The following is a 22,418-nucleotide window of genomic DNA, read 5'->3' on the forward strand; positions in this document are numbered from 1 at the left end:
GTTTCTCACCACTTGCAGCTTTGGCATCGCTTTCCCGTGTCTCCCTGAGAAGTCTGTGTGAAATCCTGATTGCCTTGGCTCTGTTCTGCCTCCTTTCTCCTCAGGCATTGTAGCTGGTGGTGCCACAGGATCTGCACTTCATGTCTGTGTAACAGCTGCTATTTAGCCAACCTCAAGGCATCTGGCAGTTTCAGATATTAAAGAAAGGTATTTCTAGCAGGGATGCTCAAGGACAGCCAGAAGGAATGAGCTTAGGACAGGAATTAATTTCTTCCAGCACTGCTGCATCAGCTGGGAGCACTGGAGAGAGTCCTGATCCCCAAGCAGTGCCATCACCCTGGCAAAGACCTGTCTGTGGCTGCAGCTCTGCTGGCAGGAGGTGTTGGGAGCTTTCACCTAAAGTGCCCTTCCTGAGAAATATGATTTAATTACTGCAGCTGGCGCGAGGAAGCCTGGGAGTGTGCAGGTGATAAGCTGCCAGGACATTTCCAGCCAGCAGGACATTTGTCATCTGTCAAAGGACAAATGAAATCCTGGTACTGCTGGCTGGGAAGGAGCTGGAGATAAGGCTGAAAGGCAGCAAGCAGAGATTGAACTCTTGATGATAGAAGCACAGAACAGTTTGGGGTGGAAAGGATGTAAATATGATCTAGTTCCAAACCCTCTGACAAGGCAAGGATATCTTGTACTTGATGAGGATACTCAAAGTCCAGTCCAACCTGGCCTTGAATATTTCAAGGGATGGGGCATTCACCACCTCTCTTGGCAACCTGTGCCAGGGCCTCATCACCTTCATCCTAAAAAATTTCTTCCTTATATCTAATATAAATCAACTCTTTGAAACCATCATGCCTTGTCCTATTGCAAGAGATTCTGCTAAAAAATGTCCCCATCTTTCTTATAGGTTCCCTTTGGGCACTGGAAGGACTCTAAAGTCTGCCCAGAGCCTTCCCTTCTCCAGATGAACACCCCTAGCTCTCTCAGCCTGTCTCCATGATGGAAGTTGTCCAGCTCTTGGAGCACTTTCATGGCCTTTCTGCACTTGCTCCAACAGCTTCACATCCCTCTCATCCTGGGGACCCCAGATCTGGACAGGGTGTTCCAGGTGGGGTCTCACAAGAGGAGAGTGGAGGGGGACAATCTCTTCTGCTGCTCTCACAGCCTTGGATGCAGCCCAGGGAACAGGGGGTTTCTGGGCTCCCAGCACACACAGCCAGGGCATGTCTAGCCTCTCATCCACCAGCACCCCCAGTATGGCAGGACTGCTCTCAATCCCTTTATCTCCCAGCCTGGACTGACACCAGACACTGCCCTGACCCAGCTCTGGCTCCCCATTGGGGTACAGCCATTATCAAGCTGCCCAGGGCATGGCAAATGCATGGTGCAAGTGTTTCCCAGCAGAAACAAAAACATGACTCCATGAATATATTATTTATGGGTCTATATAAAGGTGCAGGTTGGATTTGAGCTGTTGGACGTGGAACCCACTGGGCACAGTTTGGACCACTGGTCATCAGGGAATGTTACTGCTGGAATGTTGTGAGCAAAGGATCCTGTGTGGTGTTGAATTGGGCAAGAGACACAAGGAGACCACAAGGAGAGCCAGAGAGTTGCCTCCAAGGTGGCAACACACAGCTGAGATGAGCACAAACCTCACGGCTAGCAGGGGCTGGAGGAACAGAGAACCCACCATGCAGAGGGGAGCAGCAGGTTTGAAAATCATCTCTGATTTTCCCAGAGTTCTACCTCCCTGCATCCCCTTCCTCCATAAGGACTGATTCACTCAGCATAAAACATTCTCATGAAAGAGTTGTGGCTGCCCCTGGATCCCTGGAAGTGTCCAAGACCAGGCTGGATGGGGCTCTGAGCACCCTGGGACCCTGGAAGGTGTTCCTGCCCATGGCAGGGAGCTGGAACTGGATGATCTTGAAGGTCCTTTCCAACCCAAACCATCCCATGATTCTTGGATCTCCTGCAAGCAGCTCCTATTCAAAGGTGGCAGAAGTTGTTACACAGCAGGGAAACTGATAATTGGAATTGTTTTGGCAGCAGAAATGCTCTGGTGGGGATGATTTGTGGAGGTGATTTCTGCCACCAAGCCCGGTGATTTCCAGCTGCGTGGTGAGGGGAGCAGGACAGCCTGGTCACTGTAATAACACTGCTCTTTATTAAGCCTCTGTACATTCAGCTAGCAGAAGTTACAGCATCTCCTGCTGTCATTTCTGCTTGTTAGGATCAGGGAGGCTCTTGTCAGCAGGAGTAGAGGTGCCTTTTGCCCGTGAGCATGAAGGGAAAGGGCAGGACTGTGCCACATCCCAGCATTGTTATTTATTTCTGCTGCCTGTCCCCTGCTCCACCAAGCACTTCCTTGCTATCCCAGCTCCTGCAGTGACTCAGATCACAACACCCCCTGATGGGAAACTCTGCTTTTGCAGGGAGCTAAAGGTGGAGAACTGCCTTTCTGAAGCATTTTTTAGGTATTGCAAGGGATAATCTTGTCACTTTGGGCTGCTTTTTGGATTGCTAGCAATGCCCTGCAAACCCACACACTGCTGCCTTTGCCGGTCACGTCACCCATCGCTCCTTGATGTCATGTTTTCCTGGCAGCCCTGGAAAAGTTTTTATCCTGCATTTCCTGTCAGAGGCACTGGGCAGGATTTTTAAGTGCTGATGAGCTATGCACACAATGCAGAGAAGCCATGTGAGCAGTCAGAAGCTGCCTGAGGAGGGTCCTGCCTGCTGCAGCTCCCTGTAGGGACTGTCCTGGTGACAGTGACACCGTGGGTGTCTGCTCAAAGGGCTGGGAGGAAATGTGTGGCAGAACTGGCCCAGGCTCTCCTGACTCACCGGCTCGTGCCTGAGTCAAACTATCACCTTGTTTTCACTGAACACCTTTCCTGGAAGGCTGGAAATCCCCTCCCATCTGCTTTGCTCCCTGGCCTATGTTTCTCTGTGGTATTTTCCTTCTGGCTCTTGTTTTCGGTTCATCCCCTTTCACCTCCCCAGCCTCTTGAGCCGAAGGGCCCAGAGGAGCAGGTGTTTGTCCCCTCATCCCACCCCTCCCAGCACCTCCCTGCACTTCCAAGAAAGCCCTCGGTGAGCTTGACCTCTCTGCTGCCTCTTGGCTTTTGCACTTTCTTTAGCATTTATGGCCACTCGTGGAGAGTTGCTAATGGATTTCGGGGTCACCATGACTGGTTTTGCTCCCCTTGCTGCTCACAGGGTCGTGCACAGCCAAGCAGCAGAGCCCACCACATCTCATGGCTCTGGTGTGGTGGCCAGGTGGGACAACCTTGGCTGCCACCAGCTGCAGGTGGAACCACCTCTCCTCCAGAAACTGTTGTAGGCCTTCTAAGGTGTGTGCAGCTCTGTGAGGTCCAGTGGGATTTTTGGGACTCTCTCTGCATTCTGATCATTCCACAGAAAACATGTGAGATATGGGTTGTTAGCACCTCTCAGACTTCCTGAGTCTGGGAATTAAACCACACAGAAGTGTCAGTGGCATTTCCTCATCTCCTAACCTGGGAGCACAAACCCAAAACCTGCCCTGCCAGGGCCAGCAGCCCACCAAGCAACTCAGGATGGTGGAAAACCCCTCTTGTTGGCATCCTGCCTCCCTTCTGCATGGCAAAAATGCATTGGCAAAATCCTGGTGCTTTTTATCGAGCCACCAGCTGAAAAGAAGCCCAGCATAGGCTTGGGCTTGACCTCATTGCTCAGATCCCACCACCAACACCTCCCAGGCTACTTTCCCACCTAGCATTCCACCATCCTCGTGCCACCAGAGCTGTGCCAGCAGAGCTGCTGCCATGCTGAACCTTTCCCTAACACACCCTCCACGATGGGGAAATTGATCTCAGCACAAAACAGCTCCAAAGGCTTTAAATCAGATGACCACAGGCTTTTTCATGGAGGGGCGTGGGAGGATTTCAAAACCAGCAGCCGTCAAGGTGTGATCCCTGTTTTCCTGGTGTGTGCGTGCAGCTACACACACCTCTGCAGGACACCTGCTTTTTTCCCCATCATAACTATGCTTTAAGACTGGGGGGAAAAAAAAAAGGATGGCACACAGGCCCCAGTTGGGAGTCAAGATCAAACCCCCACAGGCAGATTTAGATTTCCCTTGTGTTTTCCCCTGAAGAATTTCTTGTCCTGGCAAGGGGTATTAGGATTCCACAAATACTGGGGCAACATTTCCTGTATAAACCTTAAATATTCCTTGCTGTAAAGAATAGCTTTTATCTTCTCCGTAGCATCCTTTTCCAGGCTGAAAGCTATTCCCCAGTTTTTTTCCCTCCTGGGTAAAAAAGTAATTCTCATTTTGTGCTCTTACATATATCCTGTTCTGAAAACATCTCATTGGTATTGCCCACTCTGTCCCATCCCAGATGAAGCCTCTTCCCAAAAGCACAGGGCCTGGAGTGAGATGTGCCTTTCCTTGGTGCTGAGGAAGCAGCACCATCCAGTCCAGAAAACCCAACCTCCTGCATTTTGTATACTATGCTAAAACACCATGGAGTTGGGCTTTCCTTTTTGTTTTTAATTATTAATATTAATATTAATAGTATTAATATTAATATTAATAGTATTAATATTTTGTCCAGGGATTTAATGTTATTTATTCAGAGTTGATGCTGAGACATTTTTGTTCCCCCTCTCCCAAGTCCTTTGCTGCTCATTGAATCCATCTTTATCCGAGAAACTGAGGCACAGGAGGGTGCAGTGTTGGGCTGGAGGCTGCAGTGACAGGGCCTTTAGCTGCTCTTATCCACAGATCCAGCTCTCTCTGCACCAAACCTGAGCATCCTGGGCTGTGTTCCCTCTGTAGGCACATTCGGGGGGTTGTTACTGGTTCAGACCTCATTGTAGTGCAAATATTACAAATCAGAATACAATACAGAACTTACAAACCAGCCCCTGTGGGCAGGAGCAGGGTGTTAAAACGCCACGGAGAGAGATGTTGCTTTGGCTGGAAATCAAGGAAAGCTTTGCTCAGCCCTGGACAAGATTATCTGAGGATAGAGGGGGAAAGCTGAGACAGACCAATGTCTTTTTGTGAAATGGTTTGGGGAGAAACAACGCTGCTGGGGAAGGGGCGGTGGGAGAAGGTGATGATAAATCCACGGAGAAAAGGAGCTATTGCCATGTCCTTTGCGCCTCTTTGGGCTCTTTTTGGACTCTCTTCGGTCAGGGACAGGCAGGGCTGGTGTTAAAGTGCTGCCAACTTGATTTATCCCCCTCCCTGCCTCCTCCAGAGCTTGTTTATCCGAAAACCTTTCCCAGGGCAGCGGGGTGGACTTGTTTACCCATTTATTTATTATTTTATCGGCCTGCTGGCAATGCGGGACAAGCGACAGCGGGGACAGCGGACACGTGCCAGCCCCGGGAAGGCACACGGGCTGTGCATGCCGCGTTCACATGAACTGCGGGACGAAGCGCTGCGGCTCCGCTGTCCTGCGCTCGGCAGCAGCACCTCCTCCTCCGGGACACGCGAAAGGAGCGTGTTTGAGCCGGGAGAGCTGCTGGCCTTTCCGGCTATTTCCAGACAGCCCGGAGAGCAGCTGAGGCTCGTAAACAACCGGGATAACCTGCTGGTGTTGGGGGTGTTTTTCTCCCAGTGGGACTGGGAGGAAAGTTGGGCGTTTTTCGTCCTGCTCGCAAATCTGTGACCCTCGAGGAGGAATTTGTGTTCCCAGTTTTGGTCTTCCCCGAGCCGAGATGCGCCGGGGATAAACAGGATCTCCTGTAGGATAAACAGGAGGATGGGGCTTGAAGGTGGGGGCTGGACAACTGGTGGAGCTGGTGATTTCTGTGCCTGTGAGATCAGTTTGTTCTGCCCCTAAAAATACAAATGGGTGCTGCAAGGTCGCCTGGCATAAGTGCAAAATAAAGGCTCCTCAGTCACCAATATTTGGAGGAAATTTGTGCTTTCATCCCAGGTATGACCCAGGCAAGCATCCCACCTTAATGCCAGTGGAGACTCTAATATGGCTGGTGCAGAAATTTGAGGATTTGATTTATTTTTTTTCTCCTTCACACAGATTTTCTTAGAAAAACCCCTTATTAGCACGGGATTTCTCACAGGAACAGTAAGACATAGCTGAGGCTGTGATTTGGGCTTGGGTGACCCAGTAAAGCCCCTCCACAATAGCAATGTGGGATGGCTTTATGCCAACACCAGGTGCTCAAGGGATAGACCCAAGTTCACAAAACAACACTCCCATTCAGAACAAAATAAAGAAAAATAAATTTATAGAATAAACACCATATAGAGTAATAATAAAGAAAAAAAACTGTTTTGTTTTGTTTTGTTTTTTCCATCCTGAGTCCATTTCCCAGCTGGAAGGCGAGACTCTGGGGTAGGAAGAGGGATTCAGAAGTAGCTTCACCACCAAAATCTCCATGTTGTTGAATCAACCTGAGCAGGATGAGTTGAGACAGAAGAGGCACCTGCCAGCAGTGATTTCTGTGTTTATTTTTTTCTCCAATGTGGCTTTGCCAAAGGCAGGGAATGGATTTCCACCTCCTGCCAGCTGTGCAGAGCATGTGCATAGGGGAACACACACTCAGCAAAGCCTTTGTTTCTCTTAAACATTAAATCACCTCTGGTTGCTGCAGAGTTTTCCCTTTCCTTTTTTTTTCTTTTTTTTTTTTTTTCTCTTCATAATCTTTGTGTGCAGCTGAGCTGCTGAGAAACTGATCACGTCCAAAGCTTTTACCCCATAAACAAAAGAACAATGTAATAAACCATTAAATCATCTATGGCTGTTGCAACAGCAGCAATTAGGTGGAAAGACAAGAGGGTGGGAAGAGTTCTTTTATAGATGTGACTTTACTAGCCCAAAGTCTGGACGACCTGAGGTTACCTTTTCCAGCCTGGCTTGGGATGTGCTGTCATACCTTGCTGGCAGCCACGGGGTTGGGTGGCCTGGCAGGTATCAGGCCTGGCTGCAAACAAGATGAGACAAGGCAGTGTGGGATGAGGCTGGCGTGTGCCAGGGCTGAGCCTTAGTCAGCCCTGCCATGGATGACTGGCTCTGTGTGAATGCAAAAGGACCAGATTTTTGAGTAGCATCCCAAGGCACTGGCAGCTGCCAGTTTGGGGTGTCTGTGTGCTCCTGCACGTGTCCAAGGGAGCTGTGCTTGCTCAGTCTCTGGGTTGAGATGGCTTTGAGCCTGCATGAGATGGTTTTTTAGGGATATTCAGTTGGTCAGGTGTGGAATGAGCAGCAGTGTTTAGGGCAGGACAGGGAGGGGACACAAAACAGACCCATGTCCTGCAGCTGTGGTGCTGCAGCTGCTGTGGCCTTCTGGCTACCCCACCTTCATCCCAGTCCCATCCTGGTGGGATCCCCTTAGCCACAGCTGCAGAAAGGCCTTGCTGTTGCATAGCTGGCAGGTTTGAGACTCTGCTCTGTGTGCAGACTGTACCTCCTGCTGGCTCAGTGACCATCCACGGGAACTGTGAGGCATCACAAATGCCTTCACCCGGCACTGGGGGAAAGGTGCCATCAATCAGGTGCCTGGGGCTATCCCAGCCGGATAATAAACACACAACACCAAGTGAAGCAAGGTCGTGCCTTGAGCCCGAGCCCAGCTCTCTTTCTTTATTGGGAAGTTGGCAGGAATGCCTGCCTGGGAGTCGGGTGGCTCTCAGATCTCTTGTTGACAGTCCAGCAGTTGTTTTCATTCAGGATGAGCTCCGGGTAAACAGCTGGGCTGGGAAATGTGACACCCTGGCTGTGGCTGTGCTGTCACTGCCGGCTCAACCTGGGGACATGCGGGCAGCACGAAGTCACCAGAGCTGTGCAGGTGGGCACAGGGGATGGACAGTGAGGGGAGCCCTGTCCTGGGGTCATTTGTCTGGATTACAGGGATTGAGAATTGTCCTATTTGTGGCACAGAGTTTGTGCTGGCACAGAGTGCCCAGAGAAGCTGTGGCTGCCCCTGGAAGTGTCCAAGGCCAGGCTGGACAGGGCTTGGAGCAATCTGGGATAGTGGAAGGTGTTCCTGCCATGGCAGGGGTGGCACTGGGTGATTTTTAATGTCCCTTCCAACCCAAACCATTCCATGTTTCCCCAACAAGCAATATTGCTGGAAATGCTGAAGCAGAGAAAATAAAAGTGGTTTTCCCCCTTCTCCATCATTGCTCAGTGGAGATAAATCATAATCTCTGGCCAACATGTGCTTCCACCTGTGCCATCCCCTCCTGGCTCTGTCTGTCAGCTCGAGTAACAGCAGTTGTTTTGGGAGAAAACTGAGGCCCTCCCAAGAGCTTTGAAGCACAGCATCTTTCCTTGTGACCTCTGCCAGGCACCCAGACACTGTTTTGCTACTCCCTATTAAACTCCAGGGCAGAAATCTAAACATTCAGCTCAATTTTTTTTCCCCGAGGAGCTGTTAACAGCTTGTCACTGACGGTTGGAAAATATAAAAGTATTTGAGAAAATATGTTGGCAGCAAGTTCTCCATATTGTTTCAGCTTGCCCCAAAATTCCAGAGAAATTTTCCATTAATATTTTTCATGTCTGATTGGAAAATATCAGGGAAAGAAGAACCAAATTCTGCAGATATCTTTTAACAATTTTAGCCTTTATGTTTTTTTTTCCCAGCCAGGTCTCCATGGCATAAAAAAAAATAAATGAAATGCACAAATGAAAATCATCTGCTAGGAATTAAATACATTAAAATCATTGCTCTTTAAGTGGAAGAATTTTAAGAAAACCATGATAAGGAAATTTGGTTATTTAACTTCTGCATTCCAGCAATCTGTGTGATCTGATTCCAGTGATTTAGGTCCAAAACTCGGTTAGGAGAATTGCTAGGAAATTGGAGGTTCCCTGAGAGCGGTTTTGACTGTAGGGAGCTCCAGCAAAAGATACAGAAACACAACTGGGCCTTACTATTCTAAATTTCAGTTCATTCACCACACACTCTCCCACTCACTTGTCTCTTACAGACCTCCTAAAAGCAATACCTGCAGGTCTCGAGTTTAAAAGCACATGGCAACACTCTGGGAAAGTGGGACACTTAGACCTCACCTCTGGATGCTTTGTGGTTTCCACCAGCTGAATGGAGAGGGGAACCCTTGGGGAGGTTGATCCAGGGAACAGCTCAACCCCAGGGGTGGTGCTGGTCCCAAAAGTGGTTCTTCTTGACCAGAGCTGAGCTGTGTGGGCCACTGTTGGGCAACCATAGCCTGGATCATCCCAGCCCTGCGAGGAAGCAGGGATGAGCAGGCTGTCCGTGGCACAGACGTGCAAGTGAGGGTGTGCGTGGGAAGATCCTCTGCACGTACACCATTTCGAAATGCAGCTCCTCACCAAGGCTCTGCTCTTCCTCCCTGCATGGATTGGACAAGGAATTGTGTTTGGGGTCAGTTGATGCTAGAGAGCACTGAGATGTGCATGGAATGGTTTTGGATGTAGCACTGAGGTTCCTTCTGCACTCACAGGATACAAACTCCTCCAGGACACATCCCATCCTGGTTTGCAGTCAGCACCCACAGCAGGGCAGCTGAATTGTTCTGAGTGCAAGTGAGTGCCCATTTCTCCCCACAGGTGGTAGAAGTGCTCAAAGGTGACCAATTCGTGCTAGACAGCCCAAAATTACATAAAGCCTTCCCAAATACTACCCACAGCTTTACAGTGGATGGAGGCAGAACAGCAGGAGCTGAGCTTCCAACGCCTCCTCCCTGCTCAGCATCCCTCAGGGGAACCTTTCCATCTGAGCCTCCCAGGCAGAGCAGATCCTTCTGGGATGCTGCTTCAAAAGCCCCTGTATCAGGAGCCAAACTGATTATCAGCGGGGGTTGAGGCCTGAGATAAAAAAATACCCTTTTTCCTAGGCTGTGATTAATCTGGTGCCCGCTGCTGCCTACAAGCACATCCTCCTTGATCATCAGAAGTACAAACCACCACATTTTCTCCCCCAGAGATTTGTGTTTTAGTTTTCCTGCGTTACTTTGAAGAGATTCCCCAGCATCTTTAGGGAATCTGGTTTCACCACACCGTTGCCTACAACTTTTTCAGACGCTTCTCGGTCACCATGACAATGCTGAGGTTGTCACCGGCCCGGGCTTGTTACATAATGAGGTGAGTCAGCCCCAGAAAGGCCACAGCCTTTGCCATTGTTTGATTTAATAACCTGCAATGATGAGATAACGATCCAGGCTCCTAATGAAAGGTGGGTGGTAATGAGAAGTTAGGAAACAGTTCAATGGCAAAGTCCATGGGATAATGACAGGCTGCGATTTCCGGAGGGTGATGGAAGGGGATGATCTTCCCCGAAAATGGGCTGAACAGACTCCTCATCCCTGGGGGGTTTCGCATCCCTCGCTGAGTGCCTGCAGGCAGGAGACCTGGAGAGCTGCATCCCAGGTGCTTCACCGGGATGGGAATTCAGTTCTTCATGAACACAGTATTACTTCAGCCATTGGGCACCTCCATGAAAATAAATCCTATAACAATCTGCGCATGCAGGAGGGCTGAAATTCTTTATTCTTCCCATCACATCCCCAAAATACTGCATCACTTTGGACCCCTGTGCGGGTTTGGGTTGATTTTCTTCAGAGTGGCTGCTCTGGGGCTGTGTTTCGGATTTGTGACCGAAATAATGTTGATAATACAGAGATGTTTTTGTTATTGCAGAGCAGGGCTTACATAGACTCAAGGCTTTTCTGCTCCTCATCCCACCCCACCACCGAGGAGGCTGCGGGGCACAAGGAGCTGGGAGGGGACAGAGCAAGGACAGCTGATCCCAAACTGACCCAAAATATTCCATAACATATTTATCATGCTTATGAAAGGAGGGACATTCGGGGTGGTGGTGTTTGTCTCACATGGAGCCCTCTTTTCCTGGAGATCACTGGACACCTGTGGGAAGTGGGGAATGAGCTCTTTGTTTTGCTTTGCTTGTGCTCATGGCTTTTGCTTCACCCATTAAACTGTTTGTGTCTCAACCCACGAATTTCCTCACTTCTACCTTCCAGTTCTCTCCCCCATCCCACTCTGGGGATGTGAGTGAGTGGAGCTGAGCTCCCAGCCGAGTTTAAACCGTGACAATCCTAAATTAGCTCTGGTTCAGGTGTTAGCAAATGGCTGTAATTCTGCTGATTTTCCCGGAGAAGGCACTGTGGTAACACATGCCAAGTTCTGCTGGCAGCAGCAGGACGGGGAATATCTGATCTGGCAGCTGGGGCAGAGTAGCCCTGTAAACACACTTTTCTCTCAGACCAGTGGGATTTTTGTGCTGGATCAGTGCCTTGTCACAGGTAGTTGTGACCTCTTGATTAGGGATGAGGTAACCGAAAGTCAAGTTCAACATCCTGTGGATTTACACCCTAAATCAATCCCAGGACTTTCAGTGGGGAATTTCACACCTTAGAATAACAGGGCAAACAGGGAGGTGTTCCTTTCACGTACCTAAAAATACCTGGGAGTAGAAGGCTCAACCCAGTGTCAGGCTAATGTGAATATTGTCTTTTCAGAAGCTCTGACAATGCCAAAACCCGAATTGTGGCTCTCTGACTGACCTACACTCCTTGACCCTTTCTGTTGGGACCAAGCCTGAACTTTTGCAGCCAGGTTTTATTTCAAGAAGAGCCAGTATTAAAGTCCTGAGGCTGGAATATCCCTAATTCTTGCAATTTAATTACCCTCTAACCACTTTTAGAAACCCACTTTTAGCTTCATGGAATCACAGAATGGCCTGGATTGGAAGTGACCTTTAGGATCATCCAGTTCCAACCTCTGCCATGGGCAGGGACACCTTCCACAAAAATAGGTTTTGCTTTAAGCCCCATCCAACCTGGAATATTTCCAGGTATGAAGTCACCACAACTACTTTGGGCAACCTGTGCCAGAGCCTCACCACACTGACAGTAGAAAATTTCTTTGTAATATCTCCTCTAAATCTACCCTCTCTGCAACCTATGGAGTCAACCATCTTTATGATTTAGCCCATTTATGGGGTGAGTGTTGTTTTGCACTAGTCTTGTAAGGTCAGGAACTTTCACAGGACATTGCTCAATCCTCCTGGACCTGTTTCTGAGCAGACTTGCCAGTTTTGAGAAATGTCCCTGCTCCAATGGATATTTGCAACTTCAGAATATGCTTTCCAAATTATGGGGTTTTTTTAGAATTACAGAATATAATTATTCAAAAAATTACAAATAAACTTCCTTTCCTGAGATTTTAAATATGAACCTCAGTCTGGGAGGCTCTTTTGGGGTCATCAATCCTGGCTTATGGACACCCATCTCACACCTCCCCATCTTTGGTCTTAAGATTTACTATGTCTTCCCAGGGACCATCCAAGCCACAGCTGGAGGCACCCACCTCTCTGAGAACAGTGGAGAGAGCCTTGAATGCTTTTGCTTTTAATCTGGTGAATTGAGATTGAATCCAGGCTCTCATCCTTCCTCCTTCCCCATATTCATCAAAGCCAGGCACTGCATTCACAACTCTCCCTTTTCCTTTCCTGTAGACCTTTAACTCAGCCAGTTATAGCCAAACACCTCTACTTAGGGCACAGATCTGACCACTCAAACTAAACAAGGTTTGAACGCTTGTCCTCCTGCTTGAAGAGCTATAAATTAAAAGAAATTTTAAAAAAATTGCAGAGGGTTGACTTCAGGAAGAATTTACTGCTCTGGAAAGAATTTCTGCGTGACTCTGAGTATGACAATGTTGGTGACGACATGTGGAGAGCTCGGAGCAGAGGGCTGGGCAAAAGCAAGCAGGTCCCTAAGCTGTAATGAGACTGAATTCCACATTTCTGCAACCTTTCCCTGGCTTTCCCTGTCCCTTGGCTGCCAGGAAAGCAAGACCAGCTCTGGGCGCGATGTTTGACGGGCTGATAGCGCGGGGTGAGCAATGCTCTGTGCCTCTGATGGGATTTCCCCCTCCGGGGCTCAGCCCTGGTTTCTCACTGTCAGAAGCTGAACCCCGCTGAATTTCCCCCTTTCTCTGCCTGTGGCTATTTTTAAGCAAAGCTTCACCCACAGGCAGGATTGTGGCAGCTCAGGTCTTGCTTCACTGGTGTCCCACTGCCCGGCTGTTGTCAGCAATGGGCTGAATTTCTTACAGTCCGGGAAGGAAGGAAGAAGTTTCATGAGCACATTAGGTGCAATTAGAGAGTGCAACAGGCTGAAAAGCTGCACGGCTTGTCCGCAGCCAGGAGAATTTGTGTCTGCACCGGTGGGGGAAAGGATGGAGATCTCTGGGGTGTGAGATGTTCGCTGCCCTGCCTGGATCCTTCACCTCGGCAGAGCTCAGAGCTCCCTGCAGAAATCTCAGCCAGGATGTCTCCCCTGATTTCAGGGTAAGGGTCTGTAAATCCCAGGCTGAGCAGCACTCCGTAATCCCCGCAGGAAGCCCTGCCTGCAAATAATCTCGTGAAGTGATGGTTTTGCCTAATTTCAGTTCCCCTTCGTCCGGCAGAGGGGCCGATGCGGCAGGAGGACGAAAAGGAGATTTAGGCTGCAAGAGCAGGAGGGTGAAAGGCAAAAAATGAGGAAGGAAAACACAGCTTGTTAAGAGGAGAGGGAAGAAAAAGCTTTTCCCAGAAACTCCCCGATCTATTGCAAGAGCTCATCGTGTTCTCCCCCGGGCATCGGGACTTGGGCAGGATGAGGGAGAGGGAGAGGTGACATCGCGGTGATCCGGGTACAGTTCACACTTCGCTCCTTGTTTATTTATTCCTCTAATTGAATACCTGCGAGGGGCGAGGGAGGCGATTAAAACCTGCAGGAGCAAAGGACCATGAACTCCAGCTGCCTCTCCAAATCCAAACATTTTTGTCAGCCTGATAAAAATCAGATATTTGTCACCCTCCCCATCACGAGCCTGACCCTTAGCAGCTTTTTTCCAAGTCCCTGCAAAGAAAGCGCCAAGTGAGAACTGCTCAGCATCCAGCGGTCGAGAGGAGGGGCAACCGCTTGGTTTCCTTCCTGACGTTTCTGAAAGCATCTAATTCCCCAAAAATACTGCCGACAATTTTCTCGGCTTCGTCAGTATCCCACCAACTTTTTTTTTTTTTTTTTTTTCCCCGAGTGTAATATTTAGCATTTTGCTTTGTTTTGTTTTGGGTTCTTTTTTTTTTTTTTCGGAAAAACCATATAAATACCCCTTGGTCAACCCAGAGGAATAAATTTCTCTGCTGCAAGAAAATGTCATTAAGGCACTAACAAGAATCTGGGCAGCTGCTGCCTGGCTTTTGCAACCTCCCTCCCCGGATAGGGATCATTTTGGAACGGCTTTAAACCGGATGAGAGTAGATTAAGGTGGGATGTTAGGAAGAAATTCTCCCCTGTGAGGGTGGTTAAACCCTGGCACAGGTTGTCCAGAGAAGCTGTGGCTGCTCCTGGATCCCTGGAAGTGTCCAAGGCCAGGCTGGACGGGGCTTGGAGCAACCTGGGATAGTGGAAGCTGTCCCTGCCCATGGCAGGGGTGGAATGGGTGATCTTGAAAATCCCTTCAAACCCAAACCTTGCCGTGATTCTGAACTTTTTGCCCACATTCCAGGCTGATAAACCAAGGCCATAATGGAAACTGCTGCAGATGAAGCTGCCCTGACACAAACAGAGCACACATATGGCTGCATCCATACAGTGATGCACACACAGCTCCCAGCCACCCTCTCCAAACCCTAACCACGCAAAGAATTCCTGGCTGTGTGACTCGGATCCCACCAGGCATCTCCCCATCTGCCCCCCTGTGCCACGTCCAAAAGGAGATGATGCGTGTTGCACTGAACGTAGGCAAGAACGTGACTGGTCCTTCCCTTCCAAGTTTCCTTTAGAGGGAATCAAATAAATTAAAAAAAAAAGACATTAAAAGAGGAGGATGAATCACGGCTTAGTCAGAGTTGGGGCTCGCCAGAGCAATCGCTGCTGGTGCTGGCATTTGGATGTGGGGGGAGGGAGTCAGGGAAGGCTGGCTGGTGACCGGTAGGTTCTTCCAAAGGGGATGGAGAATTAGGTCTGGAGTTGTTATTTTGGGATGCATCCAGGGCCTAATGCCACTGTTCGTGATGGGTTGCTAGGTGAGTTTGACGTTGGAGCAGCAGTGGAACAAAGGAGGGAATTGAGAGGGTTTAGTTTTGGTGATTTGGAGAAGTTTGAAGACTGTAAACCCCATAAGAAGTGGGTGTCCCATTCTCACAGAAATAGAGAGTTTTCCCTTTTGTCCCAGATTTCCCCTCTGTGCTGCCCTTCCCTCTCCTGCCTCTCTGGACCTGCTGCATTCATCCCTTGGGTGCTTAAAGTAATTTTTTTCCCCATCTACCACCAGGACTTCCAGATTTCAAGCCCCAGCACTATATCTTTACCCCTGTTCCTTCTCATTTATTAAATATCTGCCAGACTTTGGGATGGGGGAGGCATGGCTGGTTGATTCCTCCCTCCACACCCTGTCACACAGTGAGGATGTGGGACAGCATCACTGGCTGTCCCATGTCACACTGTGCCTGTGGTGACTCTCAGAGAGCTCTTGCTGACAACATTCCCTTCCTCTCAGTGACTTGATGTCCCAAAAAATCGCTGAGCTAAGCACCCCTGGGGCTCCTTTCGCAGCAGCTGCGAGCAACAGCTTATTTACCAGCCCAGGTGCTATTTTTAGGGAGCTGAGATTTTACATAGCACGACTTGGGAGGGGGAAAAATAATCCTCTGAATGCACCTAGTGCCATCCTGCTCCCCACCCTCTCCCCGGGGTGAAAATGTCTTATAAATAGTAATGTTTCTTCCAGCTGACCTCCCTCGGAGCAGCTGGGTGCTCGTGCCTTTGAAATCCAGGCCACTTATTTAGGAGTTGAAGCTTTCTGCTCCAGTTATTTAGGAGTTTCTAAGCCAAGAGTTACTAGGTGGATCTAATTTGAAGCGACTGTGATTTTAATTCAGGCAGGGTTTTGCTTTTGGGCTCCTTTTCACATCGTGGGGGAGGTGATTTGTGGAGTGGGAAAGAGCCACGGAGGGGGGAGAGAGGTGCTGGAGGAAGGGGAGTGATGCCCAAATTCCTTGTCCTGTGCCATCATGTGAATTTTTGTCCTCCCTCTGACTCATGCTCTAGATGGGAACCGGCTTTCTGTCGCCCTATATGTGAGAAGGATTTGGGGATTTTGGGCAGAGTGGTCCAGGGAGCGCTGTTGTGCCTCACTCCCATCCCATCCTTGCCAACTGGAGCACTCACAGCTCTCTCCCATCTTCCTTCCCACATCCCGAATCTCTGGTTCTTTTCCAGCTCCCTCATAGTAGCTTTTTTTCAAATTTCTTTTTTAATTTTTTTTTTTTTTTGCCTGTGAATATTTTTTTCCCTGCGTAGGAGAGGGAAGGATTGTGCACTTTTTACTCCATCCATCTTGGCTCCATGTAAGGAATTAGCCCAAAAATATCTTCTTTCTTGATGCTTTTTAAAAACACAAGCCTTTGCCTCCAGAGGAAGAAAATGCCCTATGTAATAAAAAATAAAAAAGGGTTATTGAACATTTTACGTATCCAAGATGCTCCTTAAGGGGCTTTAAATTTTCAAGCAAAATTTGCTTTATTAAAACCCATCAAAGCAGATGTTCCCACCTCTGCAGCTCTTCCCAGGGATGAGATATTCCCACATTTCCCTGCTGAGGCACATTTCCCATGCAGAATCCTTCCAAGGAGACCCCTCAGTGTCAGGTGGGATTGTCCCCATCAGTGTTGGGGGACAAGGGGGGTTTGAGCAGCTGCGTGTTTGGGATTTGGGTGTCGCCACGGGAGTTTTCAGGATGGTTCAACCCCTCTGTGCTGCAAACAGGGGCTGTGTGGGAGTGTCAGCATTGCTGGGGTGCTGTTTGTAGCCTAATTTAGGGTGGAAACGTAACTTGCAGGAAGCTGGTGGGTGGATGGAGAAGTTTAACAAACTAATAAAAGAACGAAAATAATAATAAAAAATTGTTATTATTAATAATAATTACATATGAAAATAAATTATAATTAGAAAATATTAAATTAATAGTAAAAGAAAAATATATAATTATAGAAAGACTGTGAATAATAAATAATCAAAATAATAATGATTAAATAAATTAAAATTCATGTTAAAATTTTAAAAAATTAGCATCACGCGCCCGTTTGGGAGCAGAGGTTCCCCGCGGAGCATCCCCAGCGCTGCGGCCGCTCCAGCCCCCGAGCCGCTGCTCTAGAAGGGATGCGGAGGATCTGCCGGCTGCCTGCCCCGCCCGGGCGCGGAGCGGGCGGAGCAGCCGCGCTGGCCGCGGGCGGAGGCGGAGCTGCCGCATCCCGGGCATCCCCTCCGGGGGAGGCGGCGCGGCACCGCATGTGCGACGTGAGCGACGTGCAGAGCGCAGAGGCAGCATCCCCCAGCCCCCGGGACCCTCCGGCATCCCCCAGCCCGAACCCGCGGAGCGCCGAGGGGGAGCGCAAGGGGCGCGCCGGCGGTGTCCCCCCCGCCCCATCCCACCGCTGTGTACTTAGGGTTCTTCGTCTTTTAATTCTTATTTTTAAAATTTATTTTTATTTTGTCTCGGTTTTATTTTATTTCTTATTAAAATTTTTAAATTTTATTCAACTTTATTTCCTTTAAAAATTTTTTTCTTTTCCTTCTTTTCCTTTATTTTTCTTATTTTATTCCATTTTTATTTTCTGTATTTTTACCACTTTTAAAAATTATTTTATCCCATTTTTCCTTCGGGTTTATTTCATTTTTCCCTCCTTATTCCCCCTCTATTCCCTATTTATTTCCTTAATTCATTTTTATTTTATTTTATTTTTTCTCTTTATATCTGTCCCTCCTTTTATTTTTTAATAGTTTTAAAAAAGTTATTTACTATTTAATTTTAATTTTCCATTTTTTAAAAAAAATCCCTTTCCATCATTTCTCACCATTTCCCCACGGCAATTAAAAATCAAACAGGGCATTTATTTCACCGTACGGCTGGAATTTTGGGGGTTCCGCGCCGGGGGAGGTTCGGTGCCGCGGAACAAAGCGCGTCCTTTGTCCGCGCTGCAGTGCGCCGCGCGGGCGGCAGGGGGCAGCAGGGGCCGCGCTGATATCCCCCCTCCCTTCCTCCCTCCCTCCCCTTCAACCTCCTCCTGCCCATCCTCCTCCTCCTCCTTCTCCTCCTTCTTCTCCTCCTCCTCCTCCTCCTCCGCGGCGCCGCAGCGCCCGCCCTGCCCAGCCCCGCCCCGGAGGCAGTCCGGCCTGTCGGGATAGAAATAGGCGGCGCGGCGGCTGCCGGCACATCGTGAGCGGAGCCCATCAGAGCAGCACGGCCGGACTGCGGCACCGCTCCTTCCCCGGCTGCCTCGCGTGGAGATTCTCCTGCCTTTCTTCTCTGATTATTATTTTTTTTTTCCGATTTAAAGGGGGAGCTAATTTTGTTTTTATTTTTAATATCTATATATTTTTTTCACCCCGCTTTCCATCGCGATTCGCGGCGGGGCTCGCCCTCGCTCCCTCGCAGCGCGCAGCGGCCGCGCTGGTTCCGCTCCTGCCGGCTTTGTGCCCTGCAGCCCCGGCCCTCCTCTTCCTCCTCCTCCCCCTCCTGCCGTAAAACCTTCACGAGGCTCCGAGCAGCATCCGAAAGCGCCGCAGCCGCTCGCCCAAACCACCGACTGCAACAAAAAACCCTTTTTATTTTCTCGTCATATATTTCCCCCACCTCCTTCCACCCCCCCTTTTTTTTTTCCTCCTCCTCCCTCCCGCAAACGCATCAAGGTGGACGCGGAGCGCAAAAAGACCTTTGTTTTAAAAATGCCCATGGAGCTGACGCAAAGCCGCATCCAGAAGATTTGGCTTCCCAATGACAACCGCCCGGCGCTGCCCCGCCGCTGTGAGTACGGGCGCCGCAGCATCCCGGAGGGATGGGGAGGCATGGAGGGATGGGGATGGCACGGAGGGATGGCATGGCATGGGAGGGAGTCACTCCCCTTTCTCTGCGCACCCCGGCGGGGCTCTCAGCGGCGCCCTGAGCATCCTGCAGCATCCCTCCTCCCTCCCCTCCGCGCCCAGCATCCTGCCGTGCCCGCATCCCACCCGCTGCCATCCCGTGACTCGCTGCCAGCCCCGGGCAGCGGCAGGAAGGTGCCATTGTCACATGGCCCCGCGGAGCGGAGGATGCGCGGAGGTGCTGAGGAACACGCGTGGCCCAATTCCCACACCCCCCTGCGCTCCCCGCCTTGGGATTAAAAGGAGAGAGGGAGCAGGTTGGTCACCTCGCCGGCTCAGCTGGGATTGTCACGGTTGCAAGCGCATGGCTCGGATTTGTCAATGACAGAGGCATGAATGGTTTGGGCTGGGAGGACCGTAATGATAACCTCGCTCCGCAGCCCTCCTGCCATGTGACAGGACACCTTCCACTAGACAGGGTTGCTCCAAGCCCCGACCAATTAGTGTGCTGTGATTTATTTTTTGGAGGTGGAGGGAGGATTAGGGCTATGGATTAAGGGGAGAAAAAACCCAATCAAATACCAGCCGTTTGCACTTTACCATTTAACCCTGGGGGGTGAGATAGGAGGCAGGTGGAGGGGAAGGCAGAAATTCATGCTGAAACTTCTGCGGTGGTTTCCGCTTCACTCTGGAGCTCGGCAAGATACTTGAGTGGTTGAAACCAACCTCCGTGGGTTAAAAGTAATATTTATCTATACACATATACATAAATCAAATGCTTGTGTCATCCCGGTGTTACTATAAACCAAATCATGAATCACAATCCAATCTGAAAGCTCAGGAGGCAGCTCCTTTAACTCACCCAACAGCTACACTGACAACCTGCCAGTTGGGCAACTCGTAGCTCTAAATGAGCGTGGCAGGAATGTGCAGAGCCGGGATGGAGGAGGTGGCACTCGCAGCCTGGCGAGGGATGGAGGTGGCTTGAGTGAATCAGTCTTTCCGATGCTTTTCTTCATCAGGCGTTTAAAGTCGCTTCCGATGTTTATTTCCCGTGGCTGGAAACTTTCATCTTCTAAATAATAATTATTTAAAAAAAAAAATAGATATCGTATGAGCTCGCCAGATGTTGTTGCCCGCGGCTGTGGGTCAGGCACCCTGGAGCAGATGTTGGGATGTGCAGCCTGTGCCTGGCAAGGGCAGCTCTGCAGCGGGAGCTGCCGAGGAAATGGGTTTCAGCAACAGGCTGCACATCTGGGTTGCCAAGGGGCTTTGCTTGGAGTGGGGTAAAACGTCTCCTGGCTTAATGCTTTGCACGTGTGTCCGTGTGGCTTGATTTTTCTCAAGGACTGGCACCTCTGAAAGAAATCCCTTGTGCACGCAGTGGTTTTATGCCACTTCATTCACCTGGTTTCTCAGAGAGAGCTCCCCCTTGGCATAGGGGAAAACTAACATATTAATATAAAGCCACCGAGGGGCTTATTAATAACATAATGTGGCTTCTAATTATTTTTTCTTGGAATGTGAACAAGCCACGCTGGGCAGCGTTCTCTGTGCAATGTGGCAAGAGGGGTATTCAGCTTTTTTTTTTTTTTTTAGCTTTTCATTTTTAAATCAAGCTATTTTGAACTCGAGCCGCTATTAATTCCTCAGCAGCAACAAAGAGCAAGGGCTACAAATCTGGGTGGGGAGGGAGGAATAACGGAGACCACATCCAGTGAGATGCCTGGAGGGAGAGCAGGCGCATCCCTGGGAGCATCCTCTGGCAGGACGCTCCGTGGGGGTGAAATAATTAGTCCGATTGTCTGATTGCTCGTCCAGGGGAGGCTGGAGCGGCTGCAGCGATGCCTTCAGCTGGCCTTTTGACGGCGATCCATTAAATTGCTGTCACGCTGCACGTCTCTCACGTAGGGGCTGGGAAAGTCAAGCCGTCCAAGGCGCGGGCTGGGCAGAGCCGGGCGAGGGGAGGGGGATGCTCTGAGAGGGAAGAGCCTGCCGCTGCCTCTCTCCATCCTTTTTCCCATCCCTGCGGCTCGGTGGGTGTGGAAACACGCATCGGGATGTGTGCTTTTATCCCGGCTCGCAGGGGTTGGGATCTTAGCGATTCCACGTGTGCGGGTGATGGGGCGTGCGGAGTCAGGCAGCCGTGGAGGTGTTGGAATTCTTCTTCCAGCCCGAGGAAGCTGGAAAATGGGGAATAGAGCTAACAGAACATGCGGTCTGGGCTTGTGGGAGGTTTTGGGGAATACTTACGAGACAGTAAAAATGCCTGAAGTGAGGATATGGCTGTTTTATCCTACTTTTCATAAAAGCAAATTTCCTTCCCTTTTGTGCTTTTTTTTTTTTTTTTCTTCCTTCTCTTCCTTTTACCCACTGGTGAAGCTGACAAATAGTAGAAGTTATTATCTCCTTTTAAATACCCTCTGATTGAGCCAGAAAGTCATCCCTGCCCTTGACTTACCTAGCTAGATGTCGACAAGGAGTAATGAATATGTATTGAAATCACTGATAGCTTCCCAGCAGCGGTGAAAAGAAATGATGAATGAGGCCTTTGTGAAACACTGGGAGCAAAACACTGGGTTCTGTTTTCATCCCTGATGCAAAGTTTCCCGGAGACTTTTGGTTTGGGCTCAGATTGCTGACGAAAAGTTGCTCACTGATGCCTTGGTGTTTTGGGAGTTGCTTCCCGGGTGATTTTCCATTGTCCAAGGGGAACGTGGGTTTTTCCTTTGGCAGCAAAAATTGGGGGTAGATTCCTGAATTAGGGGTGTTTAACTCTTGCAGCTCCCCTTGGAGGTGACATGTGTCACCACACAGTGCCAGCCCTGGGACTGTCACAGCTGTCTGGAGCCCTAGGGACATGAACAATGCCCAGCATTGTCCTGTCCTCTTGGAGTGCTATTTAATGGCCCCAAATCATCTTGCCTCTGCTCTTTGAGATCCTTTGTCCACTGGCAGGTAGGGGAAGGAAGAGTTTATTCACTATTACTCCTTCCTCCTCCCTTTATCTAATAAGCTTGTGGGGTTTTGTGCAAACCAGACTTGTACCAGTGCCATATCTCTTCCTTGTGGCCTTAATTTGGCTTTTTCATCCTTAATTTTTTTTCATAGAAGGGGAGGATAATTCCATGTACTTTGCATGTTCTGTGGCTACTTCTCTGCTTGTTTGCACGTTCCAGACATTCACTGAGGAAAAATATACCCCAGCCCTGTCTGCATCCCCAGGAGCCCCTGGCATCTCCTGGTCCCTGCATCTTCAGGCAGCTGTGACAGGCAGGCAGAGCTCTCCACCCAGGCCATAATTAAGCTGGGTTTTATGGCTCTGCCACCAGCCACTCACTCCCTGCATTCCTTTCCTATGAGGTCTCTGGGCTCACCGGGTGGATGGAAGGGTGGGTGAGAAATCCCCTGCAGGGTCCCATCTGTCCTGCAAATGCTGCCTCTGGATTTTCTTTCCAGATGTTTGATGTGGACCCACTTTACCACAAAAAAAAAAAAAAATCAAAAATACCAACAACCCAGCTTGAGTTTATAAGGA

General features: G+C 49.5%; 1 protein-coding gene across 8 annotated transcripts in view; it reads left to right on the top strand.

Moving 5' to 3' along the window:
* PFKFB3 (6-phosphofructo-2-kinase/fructose-2,6-biphosphatase 3) overlaps positions 1-22,418 on the top strand; it is a 40,305-nt gene that overhangs the window by 2,626 nt on the left and 15,261 nt on the right. For 3 of the 8 annotated variants that reach the window (XM_085082275.1, XM_085082284.1, XM_085082294.1), the window contains exon 1: positions 18,176-18,824. The exons of 1 other annotated variant lie outside the window; for it this stretch is intronic. In XM_085082275.1, the coding sequence (XP_084938401.1) occupies positions 18,746-18,824 (79 nt within the window). In that variant the 5' untranslated portion in view covers positions 18,176-18,745. Of the gene's footprint in view, positions 1-18,175; positions 18,825-22,418 lie in introns of those variants that run through there. 4 more of the 8 variants (XM_085082302.1, XM_085082331.1, XM_085082314.1 and 1 more) reach the window with 2 other exon arrangements.

Source organism: Lichenostomus cassidix, chromosome 1Aa (genome assembly GCF_008360975.1).
Source record: "Lichenostomus cassidix isolate B80296 chromosome 1Aa, HeHo_3.0, whole genome shotgun sequence".
NCBI classification, from domain to species: domain Eukaryota; kingdom Metazoa; phylum Chordata; class Aves; order Passeriformes; family Meliphagidae; genus Lichenostomus; species Lichenostomus cassidix.